Source organism: Ptiloglossa arizonensis, chromosome 9 (genome assembly GCF_051014685.1).
Source record: "Ptiloglossa arizonensis isolate GNS036 chromosome 9, iyPtiAriz1_principal, whole genome shotgun sequence".
Classification (NCBI taxonomy): domain Eukaryota; kingdom Metazoa; phylum Arthropoda; class Insecta; order Hymenoptera; family Colletidae; genus Ptiloglossa; species Ptiloglossa arizonensis.
Window position 1 is genome coordinate 7878700 of NC_135056.1, and position 22602 is coordinate 7901301.

At 33.5% G+C, this 22602-nt stretch overlaps 1 protein-coding gene and 1 long non-coding RNA gene across 2 annotated transcripts in view; one reads left to right on the top strand and one right to left on the bottom strand.

The window, feature by feature from the left end:
* Positions 1–22602, top strand: part of LOC143151467 (uncharacterized) — a 199068-nt gene that overhangs the window by 105878 nt on the left and 70588 nt on the right. The window lies entirely within an intron of this gene.
* Igl (IQ calmodulin-binding domain containing protein igloo) overlaps positions 1–22602 on the bottom strand; it is a 188760-nt gene that overhangs the window by 70950 nt on the left and 95208 nt on the right. The window contains exon 3 of the mRNA XM_076320591.1: positions 7341–7474. Coding sequence (XP_076176706.1) covers positions 7341–7474 — 134 coding nt within the window. The remainder of the gene's footprint in view (positions 1–7340; positions 7475–22602) is intronic.

Below are 22602 nucleotides of genomic sequence, written 5' to 3' on the forward strand. Positions count from 1 at the left end.
TAATGAGAATTAATTCGTCGAGTAAGTTTGTATCGATTATTTTTACCGATGAAAACTTACAAGCTATGATTGAAAGTTATAATAAAACATTTGCAAACTTCGCTGACAATCAGTTTACGTAGATATTACGATATTTAAAATAATTTAAAATCTGAACGCGCACATATGGATCGGTATCTTCTGAAAGGTTGAATGGTTCACATTTCCGGTTTCAAGATTCGATAATTCAGTATAAATATTGGATTGTTCGAAAAGTTATTTCGTTTTTTTTTTGGTGAAAGTGAAACACGATTTTCTTTAGAGTGTATGAATATTTTATTAAATTATATATTCTTCATTTTGGAAAACGAAATGACTTTCCGAACAACCTAATACTATACGAAAGTTTTATAGTATAATTCTTTAAGCATGTTCGTAAAACGCTCATAAGCGTTTATTGCACGTTGCCTATTGGTCGATCAAAGATTTTTAAATATCCACAGCATCGAAATTGTTAAATTTGATAGCACAATTCCGGTTTTAAGATTCGATAATTCAGTATAAATATTGGATTGTTCGAAAAGTTATTTCGTTTTTTTTTTTTGGTGAAAGTGAAACACGATTTTCTTTAGAGTGTATGAATATTTTATTAAATTATATATTCTTCATTTTGGAAAACGAAATGACTTTCCAAACAACCTAATACTATCTCGAATCCTCGAGATATAAGTTTTTAAAATGCCACTTAAATATGTGGGATGCACAATTGGACCGTACAATTCTCGGAAATATTATGACCTATTTTTCCTACAAAAATACGCACATCACGTTTAGAAATAAAAAAAAGAACTGCTGATTCAGCGTTCGACGTTAACCAGTGAACCAAGCACTAAACCTTGGATAGGTCGGTGAAAGCGTGCGAGTGAGACGTCCAATTATGCGAGAGAAAAGAAAATAGAGAAATATTAAAATGGATGTAGCGAATATTTTTGTTTTTATGCAAAATAAATTTGAATACATTATTCAAATTAAAGTACCGACCACGAAATAGAGATACTTAATTGATCGAGTATAATAAGCGAGTATATCGATCGATACGAAAACAACTGAGTATACTATAATAACGTAATTTAAAGTGAAAAATATTCTATTCGGGAAAATTGAATTTTTGTCTTTCTAAGAAGTCATACTGCAAGATAATGATCTCGAAAATAGTTCTGATCGTTTTTCCTTAAAAATCAAGACGATTAATAAAAAAATCTCACTATTTGAATACGCGTTATTGCGTATTTTGTGAAAATTTGTGTCGTAACTTCGTAATAGATTTCCATCGCATAAATTTCTACACAATACAGACTCTAATACAGAAAATTACAATACGGTTGTAGAAAATTCGAAGAAATGAAAAATGATTGATCGTTTATCAATCGATTTGGTATAAAAACCACCGCCTTTGTATTCTCTTAATCCGAAGGTGCTCGTATTTCAGAATTCAGATGCGAAAAAATACTCGCCGCATGGATTTCCCTTCTGTCTCCATTATCTCCCTAGCGGTACGTAAGTGTCGATAAATTTCGGCCGGCGAGTTCGAAAAAAGATTTGACAAATTTCACAGGTAGAACGACCACCAATCTTATCGATGACAGACCGCCGGCGATCCATTATCCTACGTTGTTTGAAAAAAATGTAACGCGAAGAAAAAAATGTCCGTGCGACCGTATCTATGTACCGTGTTGGTATCTAGCGACGAATTGCTCGCGGTAAAACAGGATATTACTTTCGATAATAGAATATTGATTTCCAATTAATCTCAAGAGGATGAGCCATTGAATTTTAAACCGGGTTCACTTCAACGTCTATTATAATGCGTACGCGAGGCACATATATGGGTTGCAACCTAGTTGCGAAAGCAGAAACCTCACTGGGCCGGAAACTCTTCAGCGAGAAAGCCCGAAAGAAATTCTATGCTCGAGATTTTAAACGCGCGGCAACATCATTCTTTCCGGAATTTTTACGCAATGACGTTTCATCAACGAAAATATTCAATTCTCTAGCAATTCTTCGACGATCTTGGACCACTGCAATTCTTTTCAAACGCATCTTCTGTTATCTTTCGAATCTTTTGCCGTCACTTTTTGAAATAATTCTCTGACTACAAGTTTTCTTCGTTTCTACATTTTGCGAACGTTCAATATCCGTCGATTTACCTACCTGTTTCTTTGTGGATCTTGTTCGGTATTCGTTCTTTCGGTTAACATTTCCTGTATCTCTGTATTTCGATCTTCGTTTCCTATTATCCTTCGTATCGTTTCTATTCCATCTTCCTATACAATTTACTTTTTTGTGTTTCTTCGTAGTCGCGTACACAACCTTTTTCCTGCTCTTTTCCCTAGTCACACTTTTTAGTATTTCATCCGTCGCATCTGTTCTGCGATTTTCATTCCATTCTATTCACTTGTCTGATATTTTCTTACACCTTTCTATGAATCTTTAATTTTTTTATTATTCTTATATACACTTCTTGCACCTTTCTATGAATCTTTAATTTTTTATTATTCTTATATATACTTCTTGCAACTAAATTGTACATAAATTTTTGCCTCGCTTTCCGTATCATTTTCCATTTATCCGCTTAACCAAATTAATATCTACATGTTTGCGGAACATTTTCTTATAATTTAAATAAAATATACAATTCTACACAAATATTTGTAGAATTCATAAATTTGAACGAACGATGACTAATTCTATTAGCTAATTGAAATTATTCGAGTTTAATTTTGATTAAATTAACGACGCTTGAAGTACACGTACATTTGCATAAATTCGAGATGATTCATTCCAAAGGAATAAATCAACTGGTAGAGTAAAATAAAAAATTAAATTTAATAATTCGCGGAATATGCGATCCATTCGTCTAAATAAAAATGAAAAAATAGCGCAGAAAGCAACGGTACAAGTTCGTACAGTTTACTCGATTATTCTAGAATTAATTATCCACGATCGTAATATTCTAATTAAAGAAGCACGAATTAGTTTTTTTCATTCCTCTATCGATTTCGTCATTCTTTTTGTCTCTTAATCGTAAAAGATTATTACCTTTTGTGTACATTATACCTCATCAACGAACACCCATTTTATTCTTTGTCTCTTTCATCTGTCTGTATAACAACGTTTGAAAAATCAATCTCTGTAATATTCAGTTATACGGTAATATTTGAAGAGAAACTGAGAATTGAACGAGATCGTACCACTGATAAAAAGCAAACAATCCCACTATCAATATTTACAAACACAAGATAATGTCTGTAGAACGAACAGGTATATCTCACGAACTTTCAAACGTCATTTTTTATATAAAGAAATTCTCGTACGAAATCGTTCCCCTTCGAACTTTTTACTTATGTTCTTTCCAAAGAATCGTTCTCTTTCGGTTGTACCACAAATTATACACATACGACTCTGTACGGTCGCTAATTAATTATACAGTCACTTTCTTATTCGAATTACGTTTCTCGAATACAACCGTCGATCGTTTCATTGTAAAAAATTATATCATGCTCCTTTTATTACCTCTTCTACTTTCAAACGGAGCGTCCGCGGAGTTGTTAAGTAAAGTCTTGAAAACTTCACTCGCCTCTTTGAGCGATGTGCAAACACGCGAACGTTTTCTCTGTTTCTGTATGTTTCTTATTGGAATACGCGTTAAACGAATAAAATACTGTTGAAATATCAATATACGGTTTCAAAACGTGTCAAGCTTTAATACGCCATTTAAAAGGGACAACGGTGCACGTTTTTTAATTTTCTTTGTTGGTCGACGAAAGTGATTGTAGTTTTTAATGTACTGGATTGTTCGATATTTGTCGTTCGACAAAACTTATTGAACAATCCATTATAGGATAACGAGATCGAAAGGAGTGATATTCTTCTAAAGTCTTGAAGATAAAGGGTGAAATTAATGAAAACGATACCAGTAAATGTCAAAATATTGTAAACTTATTATTAAATACTTGCTTCGCAATGAAGGTTGATCGATAATTATTTATCGATAAAAATCGAACGTAACATCGGCTGGTAAAGAGATCTCGTTCGATCTAATGAATTCTTTAAAGAGTCTACTATATTTTTGTAGATGGAATGAAAAGAATTTTCTCGACAATAGAAACAATCGATGTAACGTATACGTTCTATTCAACGAAATGTGCAATTCGAGCGTTGCATTTATGAGAAAGATGATAATACTGAAACGCAATCCTACCGAATTTTAATGTTCTGTTCTGGTCTATTTAATCCCAGATACAGTACACGATATTTCAAAAATAATTGGAAAAAATATCAACAGTTTTCCGATAAATTTCGCGTCTGTAAAGTGCGATTAATTCGTGGAAATGGGCGATCCCTCGTTGGAAAATAAATCGAAAGCGGTGAATAAAATTTTGTACGTACGAGGTTTTGTTTTCGAGAAAATTGGTTTCAATCGTATCAAGGTGATCACGCTTGATTCAACGTTCATCGTTCCATAAATAACCATTTTTATTTCCAATTGCGTGTTTTAAATATTCAGAGATATAAGAAACTTCGATCGACCAATATGAAAAATTAAACGCTTGAAAAATTGAACATTCGGATTAACAAGGTTGTATGTATCTATAATTCAGAGGATACACTTTTCTACAGCAACAGGATCAGAACCGTTTCAAAAATTTCTCAATCAATCAAACGAACAAATTTTAACAAAATTATCCTTTGGTATTTTCTCGAAATTGGTTACTCGTGACAATCATTTGGACGTTACGTATAAACATGATTACGATATCGATTGAACTGTCATTCGATCGAACTTCATTTTCTGAAGAAAAACGAAGCTTCGTACGAAAAAATTTTGTCCCGAATTTTCAATGTTTTCTATGAAGAAGGAATCGATCGATTTGTATAGATAAACGAAATTTTCTTTGAATCGAAGAGTCCGATGCAAAAACCACGTATCTCCATTTTTTAACGAAAATGAATACAACTCACTGACATATCGCATTCCTCGTTTGGTAACGTAAAACCAGTTAGAAAGTAAATAGAATGGTACTTTTCATTTAATAGGATAAGATTTTATATCTTCTACGTTGTGCGTGAAAAGAATTTGAATAAAACAGAGTAGAATCATTTTTATCCGAACCACTCTTGCCCGAATGCTCTTCAATCTACTATTCACTACTATTTAAAAGTTCTAGTATTCAAACATGCCTTTGTAAAATATTCTCCCTCCCATTGAAACGTTTTTCTATAACGCTTTAAAATTAACTCTGATCGTCACAATTTATCGTGAAACTGTCTATGTATACTGGAGAGCTGGAAGCCTTTGAATAGAATTCAAATCTAGTGACAAAAATTTTTGAAAACGATCGTTTCACTACTGGCCAGTATTTCGTATCGAATAAAGTACTACAATAAAAGCACAATTTATGAACGAAACGATGGATTTCTCACGGTTTGTGAACATCACTCAATGACATTCTTTACATCTCTTTGCAGTATGTGTTTAACAAATAACATCGAAACAGAAAATATAGGACGAAATACAGAAGCAATGAAAAGAATACTTTCATAAATTAGAAGGTACATTAATTTTAGCTAATTAAATATAAGACAAATTTTCAATTCTATTACTGATATTTATTTTACCATCGTAAAATATAGAATGATCCATCTTGGATCAACGTCTTTTGCTATCCGAAAATTTCCACACCCGATAGTCTTGTTTCTCTATTAATAAGAATAAAGATTTTACGGTAGAGGGTTTTTCGTTAAGTTCTGTAAACATTGACGAAATTGTAGATACACGGTTACTGCACTGGACCCTTCAATCGTTCAACTTTCTTTTATTTTCAGTCGCTCTTTCGGTTACCTCGCCCCTACTAATAGGTTGTTCAATAAGTTCCATCGAACGACAAAACAAATTGAGCAACCTAGTACTATACTGCTCAAGAATTTTTATCGAACGACAAAACTTATTGAGCAACCTAGTAATGTTCAATAAGTTTCATCGAATGACAGAACTTATTGAACAACCTAGTACTGTTCACTAAGTTTCATCGAACGACAGAACTTATTGAGCAACCTAGTACTGTTCACTAAGTTTCATCGAACGACAGAACTTATTAAGCAACCTAGTACTGTTCAAGAATTTTTATCGAATGACAGAACTTATTAAGCAACCTAGTACTATACTGTTCAAGAATTTTTATCGAACGACAGAACTTATTAAGCAACCTAGTACTGTTCACTAAGTTTCATCGAACGACAGAACTTATCGAGCAACCTAGTACTGTTCAATAAGTTTCATCGAACGACAGAAGTTATTGAGCAACCTAGTACTGTTCACTAAGTTTCATCGAACGACAGAACTTATTGAGCAACCTAGTACTATACTGTTCAATAAGTTTCATCGAACGACAGAAGTTATTGAGCAATCTAGTACTGTTTAATAAGTCTCATCGAACGACAGAACTTACTGAGCAACCTAGTACTGTTCATTAAGTTTCATCGAACGACAGAAGTTATTGAGCAACCTAGTACTGTTCACTAAGTTTCATCGAACGACAGAACTTATTGAGCAACCTAGTACTATACTGTTCAATAAGTTTCATCGAACGACAGAAGTTATTGAGCAACCTAGTACTCTTCACTAAGTTTCATCGAACGACAGAACTTATTGAGCAACCTAGTATTATACTGTTCAATAAGTTTCATCGAACGACAGAAGTTATTGAGCAACCTAGTACTATACTGTTCAATAAGTTTCATCGAACGACAGAAGTTATTGAGCAATCTAGTACTGTTTAATAAGTCTCATCGAACGACAGAACTTATTGAGCAATCTAGTACTGTTCACCAAGTTTCATCGAACGACAGAACTTATTGAACAACCTAGTACTGTTCACTAAGTTTGATCGAACGACAGAACTTATCGAGCAACCTAGTACTGTTCAATAAGTTTCATCGAACGACAGAAGTTATTGAGCAACCTAGTACTGTTCACTAAGTTTCATCGAACGACAGAACTTATTGAGCAACCTAGTACTATACTGTTCAATAAGTTTCATCGAACGACAGAAGTTATTGAGCAATCTAGTACTGTTTAATAAGTCTCATCGAACGACAGAACTTATTGAGCAATCTAGTACTGTTCACCAAGTTTCATCGAACGACAGAACTTATTGAACAACCTAGTACTGTTCACTAAGTTTGATCGAACGACAGAACTTATTGAGCAACCTAGTACTGTTCACTAAGTTTCATCGAACGACAGAAGTTATTGAGCAACCTAGTATATTTTAAGGAGGAAAGAGAATCCGGAAACTTACCGCTTCTTCCACCTTGGAAACGACATTCTCAACGGCGTTCTCCGCCGACTTCGCGATGGCTGCTGCAGCTTGCTCCTTTCTCGACATGTGGCCACGGAAGGATGCCTGGATTATCGTCGCCGCGTCACAAAGCTCTGTCAATGGCAGAAAAACAGTTCTGTTAAGTTGTTGCCGATAGTGGATGTCAGATCGATACGCTGTCTTCTTGTCAAGCTAAAGAAACAGGATTGGAACTTCTAACTTTTCTGGGACGATAGGTTAGTCCTAACAGTGGACTCGACTGGGATTTGTACAGCTATTTCTGGATCAGAATTTATTTTTGGGATTTTAGGATTTACGGTCATTTTTACACCTAATGTTATCGAAGAGAAACAAACTTGTGCATTTTTAAACCTAGTATTATCGAAAAATAACAAACTTGTACATTTCTACACTTAGAATTATCGAAGAGAAATAAATTTGTGCATTTTTACATCTAGAATTATCGAAGAAAAACGAATTTGTGAATTTTTATTAAAAATTAACGAATACTGGAATATTTTATAATTTTTATGCAAATTTTAGCTGCACTGGAATTTTGCTTTGGGAAACTTATGTATTTTAAATATATCGATCCGTCTAAATTTATGCAAATCGTATTAAATAAATTTCTTTATGACACAATTATCAAAATTGAAGGACGAAAATTTAGCGCCCTCAAAAAGTAAAATTGAACGAAATAAGGCCAACCCGTATTCTGTATTATTCAATTTCGAATCATTTAAATAATTAATTCTACATTGAATGTTAACCTACTTTCGAGATGTACGATATCCAGCGGACAAAAACAGTTTAATATTTCCATGATGTTACAGACGTATATTTTCATCGTACACCATGTGTGCTTCCGCATTTTTATAATTAATTACGCCCTTTGTGCCCTTCATAACCCTTGGGTGGAAATAATGAGTGTCGCTCGCATGAATTCTCTGTGTTAAATTCAACTTTGACTACGTGGGTTGTAATATTTAAAGTATTTAGTTACCATATTTAAGAACACTTTCATTATTTTATAAATTTACCTTATCAAAGTAAAAATAGCTTTTATACTTTTATTCATAGATTTAATGCAAACTGATATGTTTCAGTTTTCATTTTAACAATGACAAAAGTTACAATAAAATGGTTTAAATAGGCTTATCTGCTGTAAAATAAATCGTTAGACAAAGGATTGAGAGGATAGCTAAGGTTCAAATCTTAAAAGAGAAACAATAGTTTAATAGTTACAAAGTTTCTATTTATTGAAAAATTATAAAAATTCACGGAACGATACATCGATGCAACTATTTATATTTTCGACTTTTGTTACATCATGAATAAATGCATCGAAGAATGTGCAAACATGAACACGATTTTCTTCGAAATTCATATACACACAAGAGGAAAGAGAAAAAGCATACTAATCTTCAAAAAACGAAACAATCAGATTTTTCTTAATAAAATGACTAAATTTTCTTCACATTCTGTTTCCAAGGCATAGAAGATATTGGGTTGTTCGGAAAGTCATTTCGTTTTCCAAAATTGAGAATACATTATTTAATAAAATGTTCATACTCTCTAAAAAAATCGTGTTTCATTTTCACGAAATAAAACGAAATGACTTTCCGAACAACGCAATATACGTATCTTTCTAAATAATAAATCGCCTTCATCCTCAGAGAACCACACATTTAACTCCAGTGATTATTAATACATTTCTATAAAATTGTCCCAAATTATTCACCGACGCTTATTAATCGTCCAAGAACGTACAATCAAAGTAAGATCGATTTTACTAATTTTCAAGATTCGACTTCCCTTAAGGAAGATGATCGAACCATTTAATTCTGTTCCTGGGAAATGGTTATAGGGGATGTACAAATGGTCATCAATTTCCAGTCGGAATCAAGCAAAACCACTGTTGATATCGTTGAACCGTGTCGTCCACTTAAAAAAAAAAAGCTGTGGCCGACCTAGTTCCTACGACACGAGGGTGAGTTCGAAATACGAAATTCTGCAAATTCATCCGACTTGCGGTTGATCTGCACGCGACACGCAGTTGGGCCATTTGCACAGTTACAAAAGTAAATTACCGACTCGACGAATTCAAGTTCAAGCTTTTTCGTAATTGGCGCGCCGTTAATTACTCACGTTTACACGGGTGTATCAAACACGAAAAGTATTATTAAAAACGCGTGCTCCGTATTACCAGAGCGTTTAACCGTGCATGCATACTAATCCTGTTGCTTATCTGCTAGGCAAAAGAGTCTGCAGAAAGTGGAAACCAGATGTTGGGATGCACGGTTCGATAATTTCCACGGCGTTTTAAAGGTATTTAATTACTCTCGTAACTGTGTCGAATTTGTTTTTCTTTTGTGGCTCTAGTTGGGAATTTGAGAAAAATTCACGAAGAGAAACGAACGAATTTTACTATTCTAAGGCGTGTGTGTTAGGTTTGGGTAATTTCGTTGAATGTTACCATCAACCGGGTAGCTGTGTTCGATCACTGGTGGAAATTATAAATGAAGCAACATATAAATTCGGGGCGAAGCTTCAGGAAGTTCACGGTTGGATTAACTTCATCCCCTTTTAAGTCCTTTTGTCTACTTTGGCAGATGGCGGTCTAACCTACTTCGTGACGGAGGATCAGCTACGGATTTTTATTAGCGACCAACCGGGATATCGTTCGAGGTGGCATTTCAACGCGATTTTGTATCGTTGAATTATTATTCGCGATTAATCGTCGTGTGTCGTATAAAATCAACCTTTCCTTTACATTGACACGTTCAGAGATTCTGAACCGATATAGTTACAGTACGATTACAATCGGGATGTAGAGGGTGTTCACCTTGACACGAGTACCTTGGCCTTTTATTGCATAATGCAATCGATTTGAAACTCGATGAAAAAAGGTCCTTGTAAAATCGATCAAACAAGTTAGTAGAAACAGCCGCGAAGATTCGGTCAATTGTTGTTTAGTTCGTGTGTGAATTAATTCGATGAGTTTTTGTTCTAACACCAATCTACACCTGAGTAGATTTTTAACAAAATCGTTCGGTTTTCGGTTTCTCTGATGTATGAGAAATTCTATGTGAGAAGGTTAAATAATCTCTCTTTTCCAATAAAGAGAATCTATCTTCTCTAATAAAGAGAAAATGAAATGAAATCTTATTCGATTGTACACTTAACAATAAACGTTTCAATTGATTTAAAATTCCAGGTTGATTGGTAGTTCGTTCGTTTGTTCAATTTTTTGTAAATTCTTATATTGTCCGATATCATCTGCACTCCTTTCGAAAATACGATCTTTGTTCCATAATTGATTAAATAACCAATTACGACAAGAATATGTATACATAAAAAAAAAATATACATATCGATACGGTTGGTTTTAAATCACATTATTTTTTAGTGTTCGTCTTTGTGAATTTACAACTTATGGTTAGAATTTTTGTACATCCACGACCCAGCTTCAACGAATACTTCCGTTTGATCTGTGTATTTCAGATATCGCAAGAGTGGTAAAGTTTTTTCTCGGTCAATATCTCGAAATGTTGAAAATAAATATAAAAAAGAAAAAAAGAAAAAGGAACGAAGGGACGGATGGACGGTCAACAAGAAATAAAATCGATATTTAATTATCGGCTATCGCACCATTAAATGGTTCGTCTTCGCCCTTCTTTTTATTACACTTCGCCGACATTTCATTTTCATCCACCGAGAGGACGATTTGTGCGTATCGTTCGAATTTATATTTCTGTTTTGCGCGCGCCTTTCGTTTTTCCTCGCGCTGAACAAATTATCGGACTTCCTGCATCACGCTCCCGGCGAATAGACAATTTCGAACGAAAATCTGATTCACGTTATACATTCCGAAGTGTATAATGACGTCGATGACAATCAAGCTATCGATCGTACCTCGAATTTGAGAATGCAATGATTTTCACGACACAGAGAGAGTATTCTCTTCTGTCTCAAAATTTCTCTTATCGGGTTAAAAATTAAGTTAATTTGAAAATACACGGACGAGAAGAAAAGATTATATTTACTGTTTACCTTTTAAATATTCTCCATTATCGTGGACATCACCGTCAGGTTTTAAACGATCGAAAATAATTTTAATACAACGAAACGACACATATTGTGAAACTGTATTTTTTGAAACTCTTTTGATTTCTATTTCGATTAGAATACTATTTACTCGTTACATTTCTTATACTTTCTACGGTTAAAAATACAGAGAACAAGATATTAACACCAATTGTTAATATATTATTTTCCACGAATATTTAACTCTTCTACAGCTAACTTGTTTCAACATTTTTCCAAAAGTTTCAAACCTACTGTTTTCAAAAATTTCCTTTTCAGTGTCTTCGAATAAATTCTTCTGCGACTTCTATTTCTTTATTCTTGAACCAACAGTTCCTGAGAGTTGAATAATGGCAATTTTATACAGAAAATACAATATTAACACCAATTGTTAATATATTATTTTCCACGAATATTTAACTCTTTTACAACTAACTTGTTTCAAAACTTTTCCAAAAGTTTCAAACCTACTGTTTTCAAACATTTCCTTTTCAGTGTCTTCGAATAAATTCTTCTGCGACTTCTATTTCTTTATTCTTGAACCAACAGTTCCTGAGAGTTGAAATAATGGCAATTTCCACATATAAACCGTGAATCGATAGATCGGTCGGTTGACATTAAAAGGGTTCACAACGTTGGAGACACACGACATGGTTACATCGAAGTACACCGGACTAGATAAATGGACGAGTAAAACAGAACGATCGTAATGCGAATAATACGAATTTATGGTGTAAACTGTGATACTGGTTAACGTAGAACGTGATTTATTTAAATATAAAAGTGATCAATGTTTGCACGAAAGCATCAGTGTGACGAGTATGCATGGAATTATTGTGCGAGCAATTTTACCATAACTTTAACGATAATGAGTGTGATATGATTTAGGTGTTTTGTATACGTTATGGCTGAAGAGAGTATTATAGATTCGCAGTAGAAGCTTATTGCGTTATCGTACAACCAAATTTTTCTGTTCACGAATTATATTTTTCATCTTGTTCGTCAGCAGTGATTCATTATTATCAATCCTCGCGTGAACCAATAACGTAAATGTCCTCGAATTTATACCGTTATCCGATACTATGTTTACGTTAAGAAACTAATTTCATTAAATGCCAATTGAATTCAATGGAACGCAACATTAATGGAAAGAAACGAAAGGCAAGATCACGTAGGGAACGTTTCTGCAATTCGAACGATAAACAGTCGAATGAAATTTTCAGTTTCATTAGCATTCCAGCTAATACCGATGAGGGTTGTATCCAATTGCGCTCAGTGCATAATTGGCCAATTGCTGGCGGCAAAATACGAACATCATCGTAATGGCAAATTGTGGACTGCGTAACCGTGTAGTATTCATTGCAAGGAATTCCTCGATAAACTCTACCGTTATCAAATCGATTCACGGTGGCCTCATTCTGTATCGCTGCTACAGGTAAATGTTAATCGAGGCATCGAATTGCATCTAATCATCGAAAATAACCAACGAATCCCTTAATTTCCGTTTCGTTCCGTAAATGCGTCGAAAAACTTCGTTACAGTTAACGAAAGGCTCCGTAACATTCTTTCATCGTGATTATCCCATTGTCTAGAATCGTTTTTCCCATTACTTTGGATTGCGATTCACCGAAGAAACTTTTACGCTAAATTAATCCGATCGATTCCAGTCACCTTGCCGGATTCGTTCGGTGGTAACTTTTTACGTTTTGAGAAACTTTTATCGGGGTAGAGCAAACCGTATTTTTATTTCGGTGAACGTTTATAGCTAAACGTGATCAAACTTTTACCAACTTTTCAATTATTCATCGATCACACCGGTCGATAATGTGCAGTTAAGTTTATTTTTTACAAGTTTCAATCATTCGAGAATTTCGAGAAGTTCGAGCGAGGAACTGTATTCTTTAATTGCTATCTTTTTCTTACTAATTTGTTCCAGATATACGTCTCGAGTCGAAATTACAATATTCAATACGATACTGAAAAAGCAATGGAGAACGTTTAAATTATGAATACAATTTTTATGTCAACAGTTTCTATAGAGATGCAAAGATTGTACAGATAATAATGGAGATTGAAATTTGAAATGCCTGTATGTAAATTAAACGAGATACGCAAGACAAGTGCGGTTTTGAACAAGCGTATATTTAAAATAGAAATGATATCACCAATTGGAATTGAAGTGAATATATTTTTCGCCTTGACAATTGTAAAACATTGTGAAATTTTTCGATGCAGTTTCTGACAAAATACAAATACAATGGAAGATCTAAATGATGTTTCTCGTATTCCATTGTCAGGCCTTCGTCGTTAAGAAGTCTATTTTGTCTATGTCGCGAGTCAGGAATACCTTTTGTGGGCAGACAATCACTCGAGAGCAATTCTGCTTCTTGAAAATGGAATCTTCTTAACTACTATAGCCACCTGCTATAGACAGGACAACCGAATGAATGGTGAGCCGTAAAAGCAATCTTCGCAACGGGACGACGTATCGTCACCACATAAGTATTGATCGGGTTGAACGTTCAGCAGACGAGAACGTTGATTTAAACATTTTATTCGCCAGGAATAGAATTATTATGAAATCTTAATGAAACGAAAATGAGCTTACCGTTATTGAATGGCGGGCTTTGACTTTTAAATTCTATTGAAATATGCTTTTTCCAAGATTCTACGATTAATTGAATTGTTATGAAAATTTAATTAAAGTCCGAGGTTCATTCAGAATAGTTATATTATGCTCGGTTACTTATTCGATTTTCCAATCGATTCGAACTTTACGATACGAGGTACGTGCATATGGTAGTTTAAAGTTATAATCTACTCAACTGTTTGAAATAGTCATTTTACAATGTACAATGTATTATATATTTGCACATGTGTGTTGTATAAAACACTTATACGTATGAAAATACGTATCGTAAAATCTTCTTAATGAAATCTTCGTATAGAAAATCTTCTTTAATATAGATTTTGTACTGGACGTTAGTCCATAATCGTTGAAAAATATGAGAGACGAAATTTGATTTATGTATGCAATGAATAAGATTTCAAATAATTTTTGCTTCATGAGAGACGATGGAGGAAAATTTTATTCGATTCTTGTCCAATTGTTCTTTTAGCGGTTGCAAAATTTCTAATGCAAATTTACGATTCGAACTCTTGAAATTATTTTTAACAATATTCTACATCTTCGAAATACGTGTATGCGTTATTGAAGATATCTACCGTAAAAGCTTATTATGTCCAACGTTTAATACGATCGATAGTGACTTTCCAATAAAAAAGAAAGAAACGAATCAATACTTTTCTTCCTCAAGGGTCGGAAAGTAAAAAATATCAAAGAACGCCACCATCTCTGAGGGTTGATACGATTATTCGAAATTTCGGAGATATAGAAAATGACGTGTATTCTAAGATAAATCGTATTATCGAGTTTAAGGGAATTAATTAATACTAAGTCTACCAACGGTGAACATATTTCTATTTCTAGGGGACTTTATACGTATCTTCGAAAATAGAAGAGGAAAAGGTGAATTAACTTACGAATATAATTAATTTTCTATTCCAAGAATTGTCATTGAATATTACAGTCAGAGGTGGCGTTAATAATTGAGTAACTTTCAAAAGAGATTCAAAACGAGTCAAATGACCCGAGTAATTTATAAAATTGATAAATAATTATTATACGTATGGTATATTTGGTCGTTTGTAAAATTAATAAATAATTATTATCCATATGGTATATTTGGTCGTTTATAAAATTAATAAATAATTGTTACACATATGATATATTTGGTCGTTTATAAAATTAATAAATAATTATTACATATTTGGTATATTTGATAATTTCTCAAATTAATGAATGATTATTATAAATTTAGTATATTTGGTAATTTATTAAAATTAATAAATGAATACTATACATTTGGTATATTTGGTAATTTATAAAAATTAATAAATGATTACTATACATTTGGTATATTTGATAATCGGTAGAATTAATAAACAATTATTATACACTCGATACATTCGACAACTGACAAAATCAATACAAAACTAATAAATCGATTGACCAAGTCAGTGTTAACCTGGGGAAACCGAATTCTCGCAGAATGTTTCGCCGCTCGTAGAATTTCCACGGGAACTCGTACAGCTAACGTACGAGTATTTTTTCGCTTCAATTGACCCTCGCGCGATAGGATCGCGCTCCATGGTGGAACGAAACGAATACCGTATCGTGTTCCATAGTTCGTAAAGTGGATGGAAAAGACGGCATTCTCGCGCGTCCCGCAAACGAGACGCACCATAAACTTCCCCGGTATTCTCGTTTCATGTAACAGTTTTGTTCACCAGTGGCTCCCCCGGGGCCCTGGCGGATGGTACGTTAGGAGGGAGGGAGCATGAAAATCTTTCCCGTAGATTGTTACCTTCCCAGAATTTTGACTCAAAGTCTTGGAATTTCCGTGGAAATTGCTTACAATTTCTTCGACGGCTCCAACTAACTCCGTGACCTGGATTTTGAGGCGTGGCTTGCATTCCCGATGTTTCACCGAGTTTTGATATCCGATCCGTGCGCTCCTCGGTCAGGAAGCTACCTCGGAACACGATCTTCCGTGTAATATCGGCAGAGGAAACCGTATCGTGACATTTGGCCAGACAAATGCACGATTGAACGCGATATTAATATCGCGACACAGCGGAATCTACATTACTCCGTGTTCTTGCCCCCCCCGATGTTCGTCGCACGAACATTCCATTATCCGAACATTTTACAATAGCGATTGCACAATCTCTTCCCTGTTTCGAACACCCCCGTTTGGAATTACAGCCACGCACGCGATATTTGAATCCTGGAACTTGCGAACCGAGTTCGAAATTCTTAGACGAGGCAAAATTTCGAGTAACGGGTGAAAAACGAACGACGATTTATTACTGGTATTACAAGTATTATTACAGTAATTGATATGGTAATTAATTACAGTATTATTACTGGTACAAATTGAGAATGCAATTATATAATATTTCACGAATAGGATAGTAAAATTATATTTCGATCGAATAAAGGTACGAATGAATTGTTATACGATGGTTCGAAGAAAATTCTACGGTTTGTTCACTTCTGTAGAATTTAATCATGATCGTTCGTACTAGCCTGTAAATTGTTATAACGAGGAATTTAAATATCGTGAGATACTGTCTGATAAATTGATGTTTTTAAACTCGTTTCGATTTGAATAGAAACGATTGATAGAATGTAAGTTTGAGAGAGATGTTAAATGATGTTAGAAGTCATCGTGGATTTAAAGACGTGGAAAGTAACGAAGAATGAATAAAGCATGTTTCGTTGTTAAGAATTTATTACTGAAAATTTACACGAATATCTTTAACGTATTAACCGATACCAGAACGTGATATAGATGAAACTTAGACTCTATTCTCTTTTCTCTCGAAACAGATTTCTTACAATATTCGATGATGACATTTTTTGGAATATTATATAAATGAAATAATTCGTGCCATCGACGATGACTATAAACTTTCTCATTTTGAAACATTCGTGTCTCTGGAAAATGAACTTAGAAGATTCAAGATGCTAGAAAATGTGTGTTCTGCATAGTTAAACGTTAAAAAAAAAACGAATGCGATTAAAGTTCGCGACTCTGTAGAAGGTTAAAAATAGTAACGAAATAATGAATAACAGTACTTGATTAACATTACAATAATATCTATACGATTATTGTTTCTAGAACAACAAGAAGATTTATTTTGTAAATTTATTTTTCGACCAGACGACCATTTTCTTTAATTGTACTTCGAGAAAACATTACGATAGAAATGCAAGCCACGTTCTGCAAATATTTCTGGTACCGTATAGTTTTTTATCATTAAGACGTTAAACTAGAAGAATACGCATTTTAATTGTTCTCCAAATTTTAAATAATGGCGGGAGTGGTCTTGAGGATGGATTCAAACTAATGAAGAATTGATGTGCATCGTCAAGAATGCACGAATGCAAAAATGCACTCTGTTCACGAAGAATTTGATTAAAGATTCTGATTAAAAATATCCTGCACAAACCTTATGAGTGCTTCAGCAATTTTCCATAATAAGTTGCACTCGTATCGAAAGCTCGTGGTTAGCACATAAGGTAACGATATAGAAAAAGAACCAAAAGCCTAGAAAATTCAAATACTATCATTTTTCCCATCTCTTCGACTGCAAGGTAGATTCTAGTAATTCGAATCATTTGAATTTTTCAAAATTGAACCTATAAAAAGAATCCAGCCTTTATTTCAAATACAAAGGAAACTTTTGGAAACAATGTATTAAAATTAAACAAACGTTAGATTAAATTTGAAAGGAAGCAAGTGGATAGTGGTTTGGTAGAAATTGTGGTGAACGAAAAACTAGAATATTTTACGTAAAACGAGGATATCTGAGCGAATGAAATTTCAGGAACATTAGTGTCAATTTTGTTTCCTCGGACGACAATTATTTATCGTCACAGATGTCTCAAAGCGTTCTTAGAACGAAGGATTTATTATACCACGTTAGAGGTCTACGCCCGACTGAAATTCTTCAAGTAAACGCTTAGTGTCAAGGGTGCTGCGATTGCAGAACGGATAAAGCGAATAATGTTGGGAAAGTTTGACGTTACCGTTTTGCAAAATCGATTGTCGCTCGTTACTTTATCTCGTGACGATTAATTATCCTACCGTTGCCTGGCAGTTGTCTTCGGTCTTACAGAAAATTCATACTGTCACACCGTTTGATTGATCAGGCTATTTCGTTGACTTCGTTAATGCGATTTCAATAGCTTCTAAATCCGCTTACAACGAAACTTCGTACACAAACGTGTTTAGTTCAAAAACAAAGACACTATGAGAACAAAAAAAATTCTACTACTATTTTTAGTAAGATTGTTAGTTTCATAAAAAATTTTTTATAACACTCTGACTCGATTCAACAAGAAATCAAGTATTTAACATTTATGTGCGAACGAAAGATTATTTTCTTGTATTTGATTTCATTTGACTTTCGAACATTTGGTAAATATAAAACATATATATATATATATATTTTTATTCTTGTCTCGAGAGATGTTAACAGCCTACTTCGGGTAAAATAATTCTTAATTTGGTTGCTAGGATTTCAACGAGTTTGTATTCTCAGAGTTAAAACATTCCGATAATTAATAGCCATAACAAATCTTTCGAAGGGTGTAACTGCAATATTTTTGCCAAAACAGTGATTCATGATAGCTTGTCATTGAACGATTTATTATTCCATCGTGTACGTTTCGCTGTTCCCTGTAAAAGAATTATTGCGTTATATATCGCTTACTTTACCCCATTAGTTCACGTGAATTAATTTACAGCCGGTAAGAGCGAAATTTTATCGACGATGTAATACGATCCATCTGTGTCGTTGCTTGGCAACTTAATTTATATATTTGTGATGTTTCTGCGGAGGGAATCAAGAGAATTTATTTGTGTCAGAATGTTGAACATTTTTTATATCGTGTTTAACTCTTTCCACTGTAAAGGAAAACTAACGTAAAAATATTCTGAAAGAGAAACCGAGAATGAAGATTTGATTAGGTAAAAATACGACAATTCGTTTGATTTGTTCGTGTTTAAAACTCGGTGCAATTAGTGTATAATTTTCTATTGCTCCGTAGAATTACGAAAGTATTTAAAATAAATAGTTGTTTTTAATTACCCCTGGTGTATAATGCGATACTTTCACTATAATTAAGATTCTTCTCAAGTTACAATTTAAACTCGTGAACTTATTCTCAACAATTGATTAAGTAAAAATACGACAATTCGTTTGATTTGTTCGTGTTTAAAATTCGGTGTGATTAGTCTATAAATTTTCTATTGCTCCGTAGAATTACGAAAGTATTTAAAATAAATAGTTGTTTTTAATTACCCCTGGTGTATAATGCGATACTTTCACTATAATTAAGATTCTTCTCAAGTTACAATTTAAACTCGTGAACATATTCTCAACAATATTTCGCATTTTATTGTATACACAAATATATACAAGTGTATTACGAACGAATGTTTATACTCGAATCCTTCAAATATATTACTCGACGATGCAACAATTTGTAAACGTTATGGGTTAATACTAATTCCAATCGTTATTTACCTCGAGCAAAGTAATTCGTTTCTGAACATGCTAAATGGACATTTACTAATCTTTCGGTTATTTAACATTGCTCTAATGAATCACCGTTTTATCTGGGTTGTTCGGAAAGCAGGAAGTGCTTAATGTAAATTTCCCTAAGCGTATGTTTAACTGAAAAATACCCACCATCTATCTTGCTCAAGCACGCCTCAACGACTGGCTTAAGACTGAATGTACATTGATGGACGTCTTGCGGTTTCAACGGGCAAGACTGTGTTTGTGTAGGCTGATTCCGTCTCAAAAGTTTGCACGACGAAATACGCAGAAACTTATGTAATTACCTGATTATCCAAGGGAGAGATTTTGAAACAGCGATTCAGCTGTATCTCGTTTCTTTTGTACATTTTATCTGCACGTATTACGTGTCTCGCGATAAACACTAGAAACTTTGCGTAATGAAGAGGTTAAGTGAAGGAAAATTTTTAAGTAAATTAATTCAACTAAATGTCTCAATTTCATAGACAATCTTCGGTCAATGCTCGTGAACGCATTTCGTCTCTCGCGATAAACACTGCAAACTTTGTGTAATAAAGAGGTTGAATGAAGGAAAATTTTTAAGTAAATGAATTCAATTAAATGTCTTCATTTCATTAAATGTGGACAATTTTGGATCAATGCTTGTGAACACATAAGCAAAATACGGTTCGTGATGAAATTAGTTATCCGATGTACTCGAGGTTCGAAGTTGTTTTTTTTTTTTTAAAGAGAGACTCATTTGTAACGATTTTGTTTTGTAATTCGATTTATATTTACTTCGAGAAATATTTGGAAAAGTATTTGAACCTTCTGGTCATGTTTCGATTATTGAAAAAGAGAAGTGTTTTTTAATACGTGTATGTAGTACAATGAAACTTTGTTCTTAAATTTCATATTTTCATTTTATAATTTTATTCAATTTTGATACAAATCGATCCATGGATAACGACGGTTACCTCTTGTAATTTTTGTTTTTTTTTTTTGTGTTATATATTCGTTACTTGTAAAAATATTGAAAAGTGTTTGAAGTAAATCTGAACGAAAGGTAAATTCTGTTCAAAAAGTTTAAATAAACTTTTTCACCATCTTCCCTGATAAAGAAAAAATTCAATTAAATTTTATTCGTTGAATACACAAACCATATTTCATTCTGTTAATTTAATAAAGATTCCTTTCCCGATTATATCACTAATAACGGATTACCTTGTTTACATTTTGTTTACATTTAACGAGAAATAATGTTGTTTCGTATTCGTTTCAAGAGGTATCTCGAAATGAATGATTTTATTCAATAACAATATTTAATAATGTGTTGTAACGATAACATGGAAAACAGTTCTAGCAATTTCACTCGTCAATGCAGAACGCATATGAACAGATGCATCGGAATCCAGTTGCAATTGGTCTGATAAGAGACACGTGAAATTACCAAGTCGTGGCTTGCATGGCTAATAAAAATGTCAGCTGACGAGCTGATTGCATGCAACGAGAAATACGACGTGTTTACGTTAGAAACCACATCTAGTAACGAGCACTAAGAGCGTCGTACTCGATCGAAACCATTATTATAACGGGCGACCAAACTGTTATTGCAAATGATTAATCTGTTAACGATAAACGTAGCAGGCTTGTAATTTCGACATAATTGTGAAATATGTGTAATATTAATATTTGTTAGAATGCGTTCTTGTCTATTTTTGCACATATTGCTTCGACACTTTTGAAATAATGCAGACGTTTGGAAAAGATTGTTAAAAAAAGAGAAGTTGTAAAACAAAGTATAAGATAACACATGACTTTAACTGTACCGATTATAAATTGTGTTTTTGAAAATAATATATTTCCGTTGTTCTAGTACAGATACAATATTTAAAAGAGAAATATTATGGTTAAATGTTTAACTGATTTTTCACGTGTCTTTGATTATCAAGAATTGATAATCTATAAGTATTGTACACAAATATATTTGTGGTAGATAAATTTATTCGTTAATTAAAGGATTAAATTTTCTACTTGATCTTTATGCAATTCATAATCATTAGCAATATTAGATTTTCTTTTATACCGTTAGATGATCCTATTATATAAATGCACTATGCACCACGAGATTATAATTTTGTGTATATACGTATATGCATAGTACGAGGAAAGTTTGAAGTACAAAGTGATTGATCAAAAAATTCAACACTGAAAAATGTATTATTCGATAAATAAGTCTCGTGCCAAACGTAAGTTTTAAATACTGTAAATGTATACAACTTTCAAGAACAACAATTAAAAAAATAATTTTCAACCCATTAATGCTCCTTCGCGAATCAATTTAGATCATATTTTAACAGGAAATTTCCACACTAAAGTCAACTTGGTACATTTATGAGAGTCTGTGATTTACAATACTTTCGATCAATTGATCAAAATAAAATACAAAAAACAAACTAACGAAAACATATCAATTAAATTACTCTATCGATTGCAAAAATAATCGGGAAAATATTCCCGCAAAATTGTAATCGATAAATGGCAACTTGATCCAGATTTATTATTATTCACGTATTACCCGTACCGAAAGTCGTTCGCTTTAAAATCGAGTAAAAATTGTCCAAAAGCGTTCAAATCAGTTTTATTCGTTTTGATTCTTTCACGATTGAAATCACGCGATCGGATAATTAATTATTCCGTGCAGCTTGAATAATTCTAAATCCTCGAATGGTTCGGATCGTAGCCGCCGGAAATAAATCGCGCCAAAAAAAAAGAAGAAAAAAAGAAAAAGAAAAAACCGGCGGGGGAATCCCTCTGTGCTAATTACAAATGAGGCAGACACGTTGCAAAGGGTTAACGCGTTGCTGTAGCGGGAAACGATCAAAGAGAACTCGAGCCATTTCTAACGCCTTTCATTCGGGAAATTCTATGATTTCGCGTTTCCACGTGAAACGAAAGCATTTTTCGGAATGAAGCCGACGAGATCGAAGGGGTAAAGGGA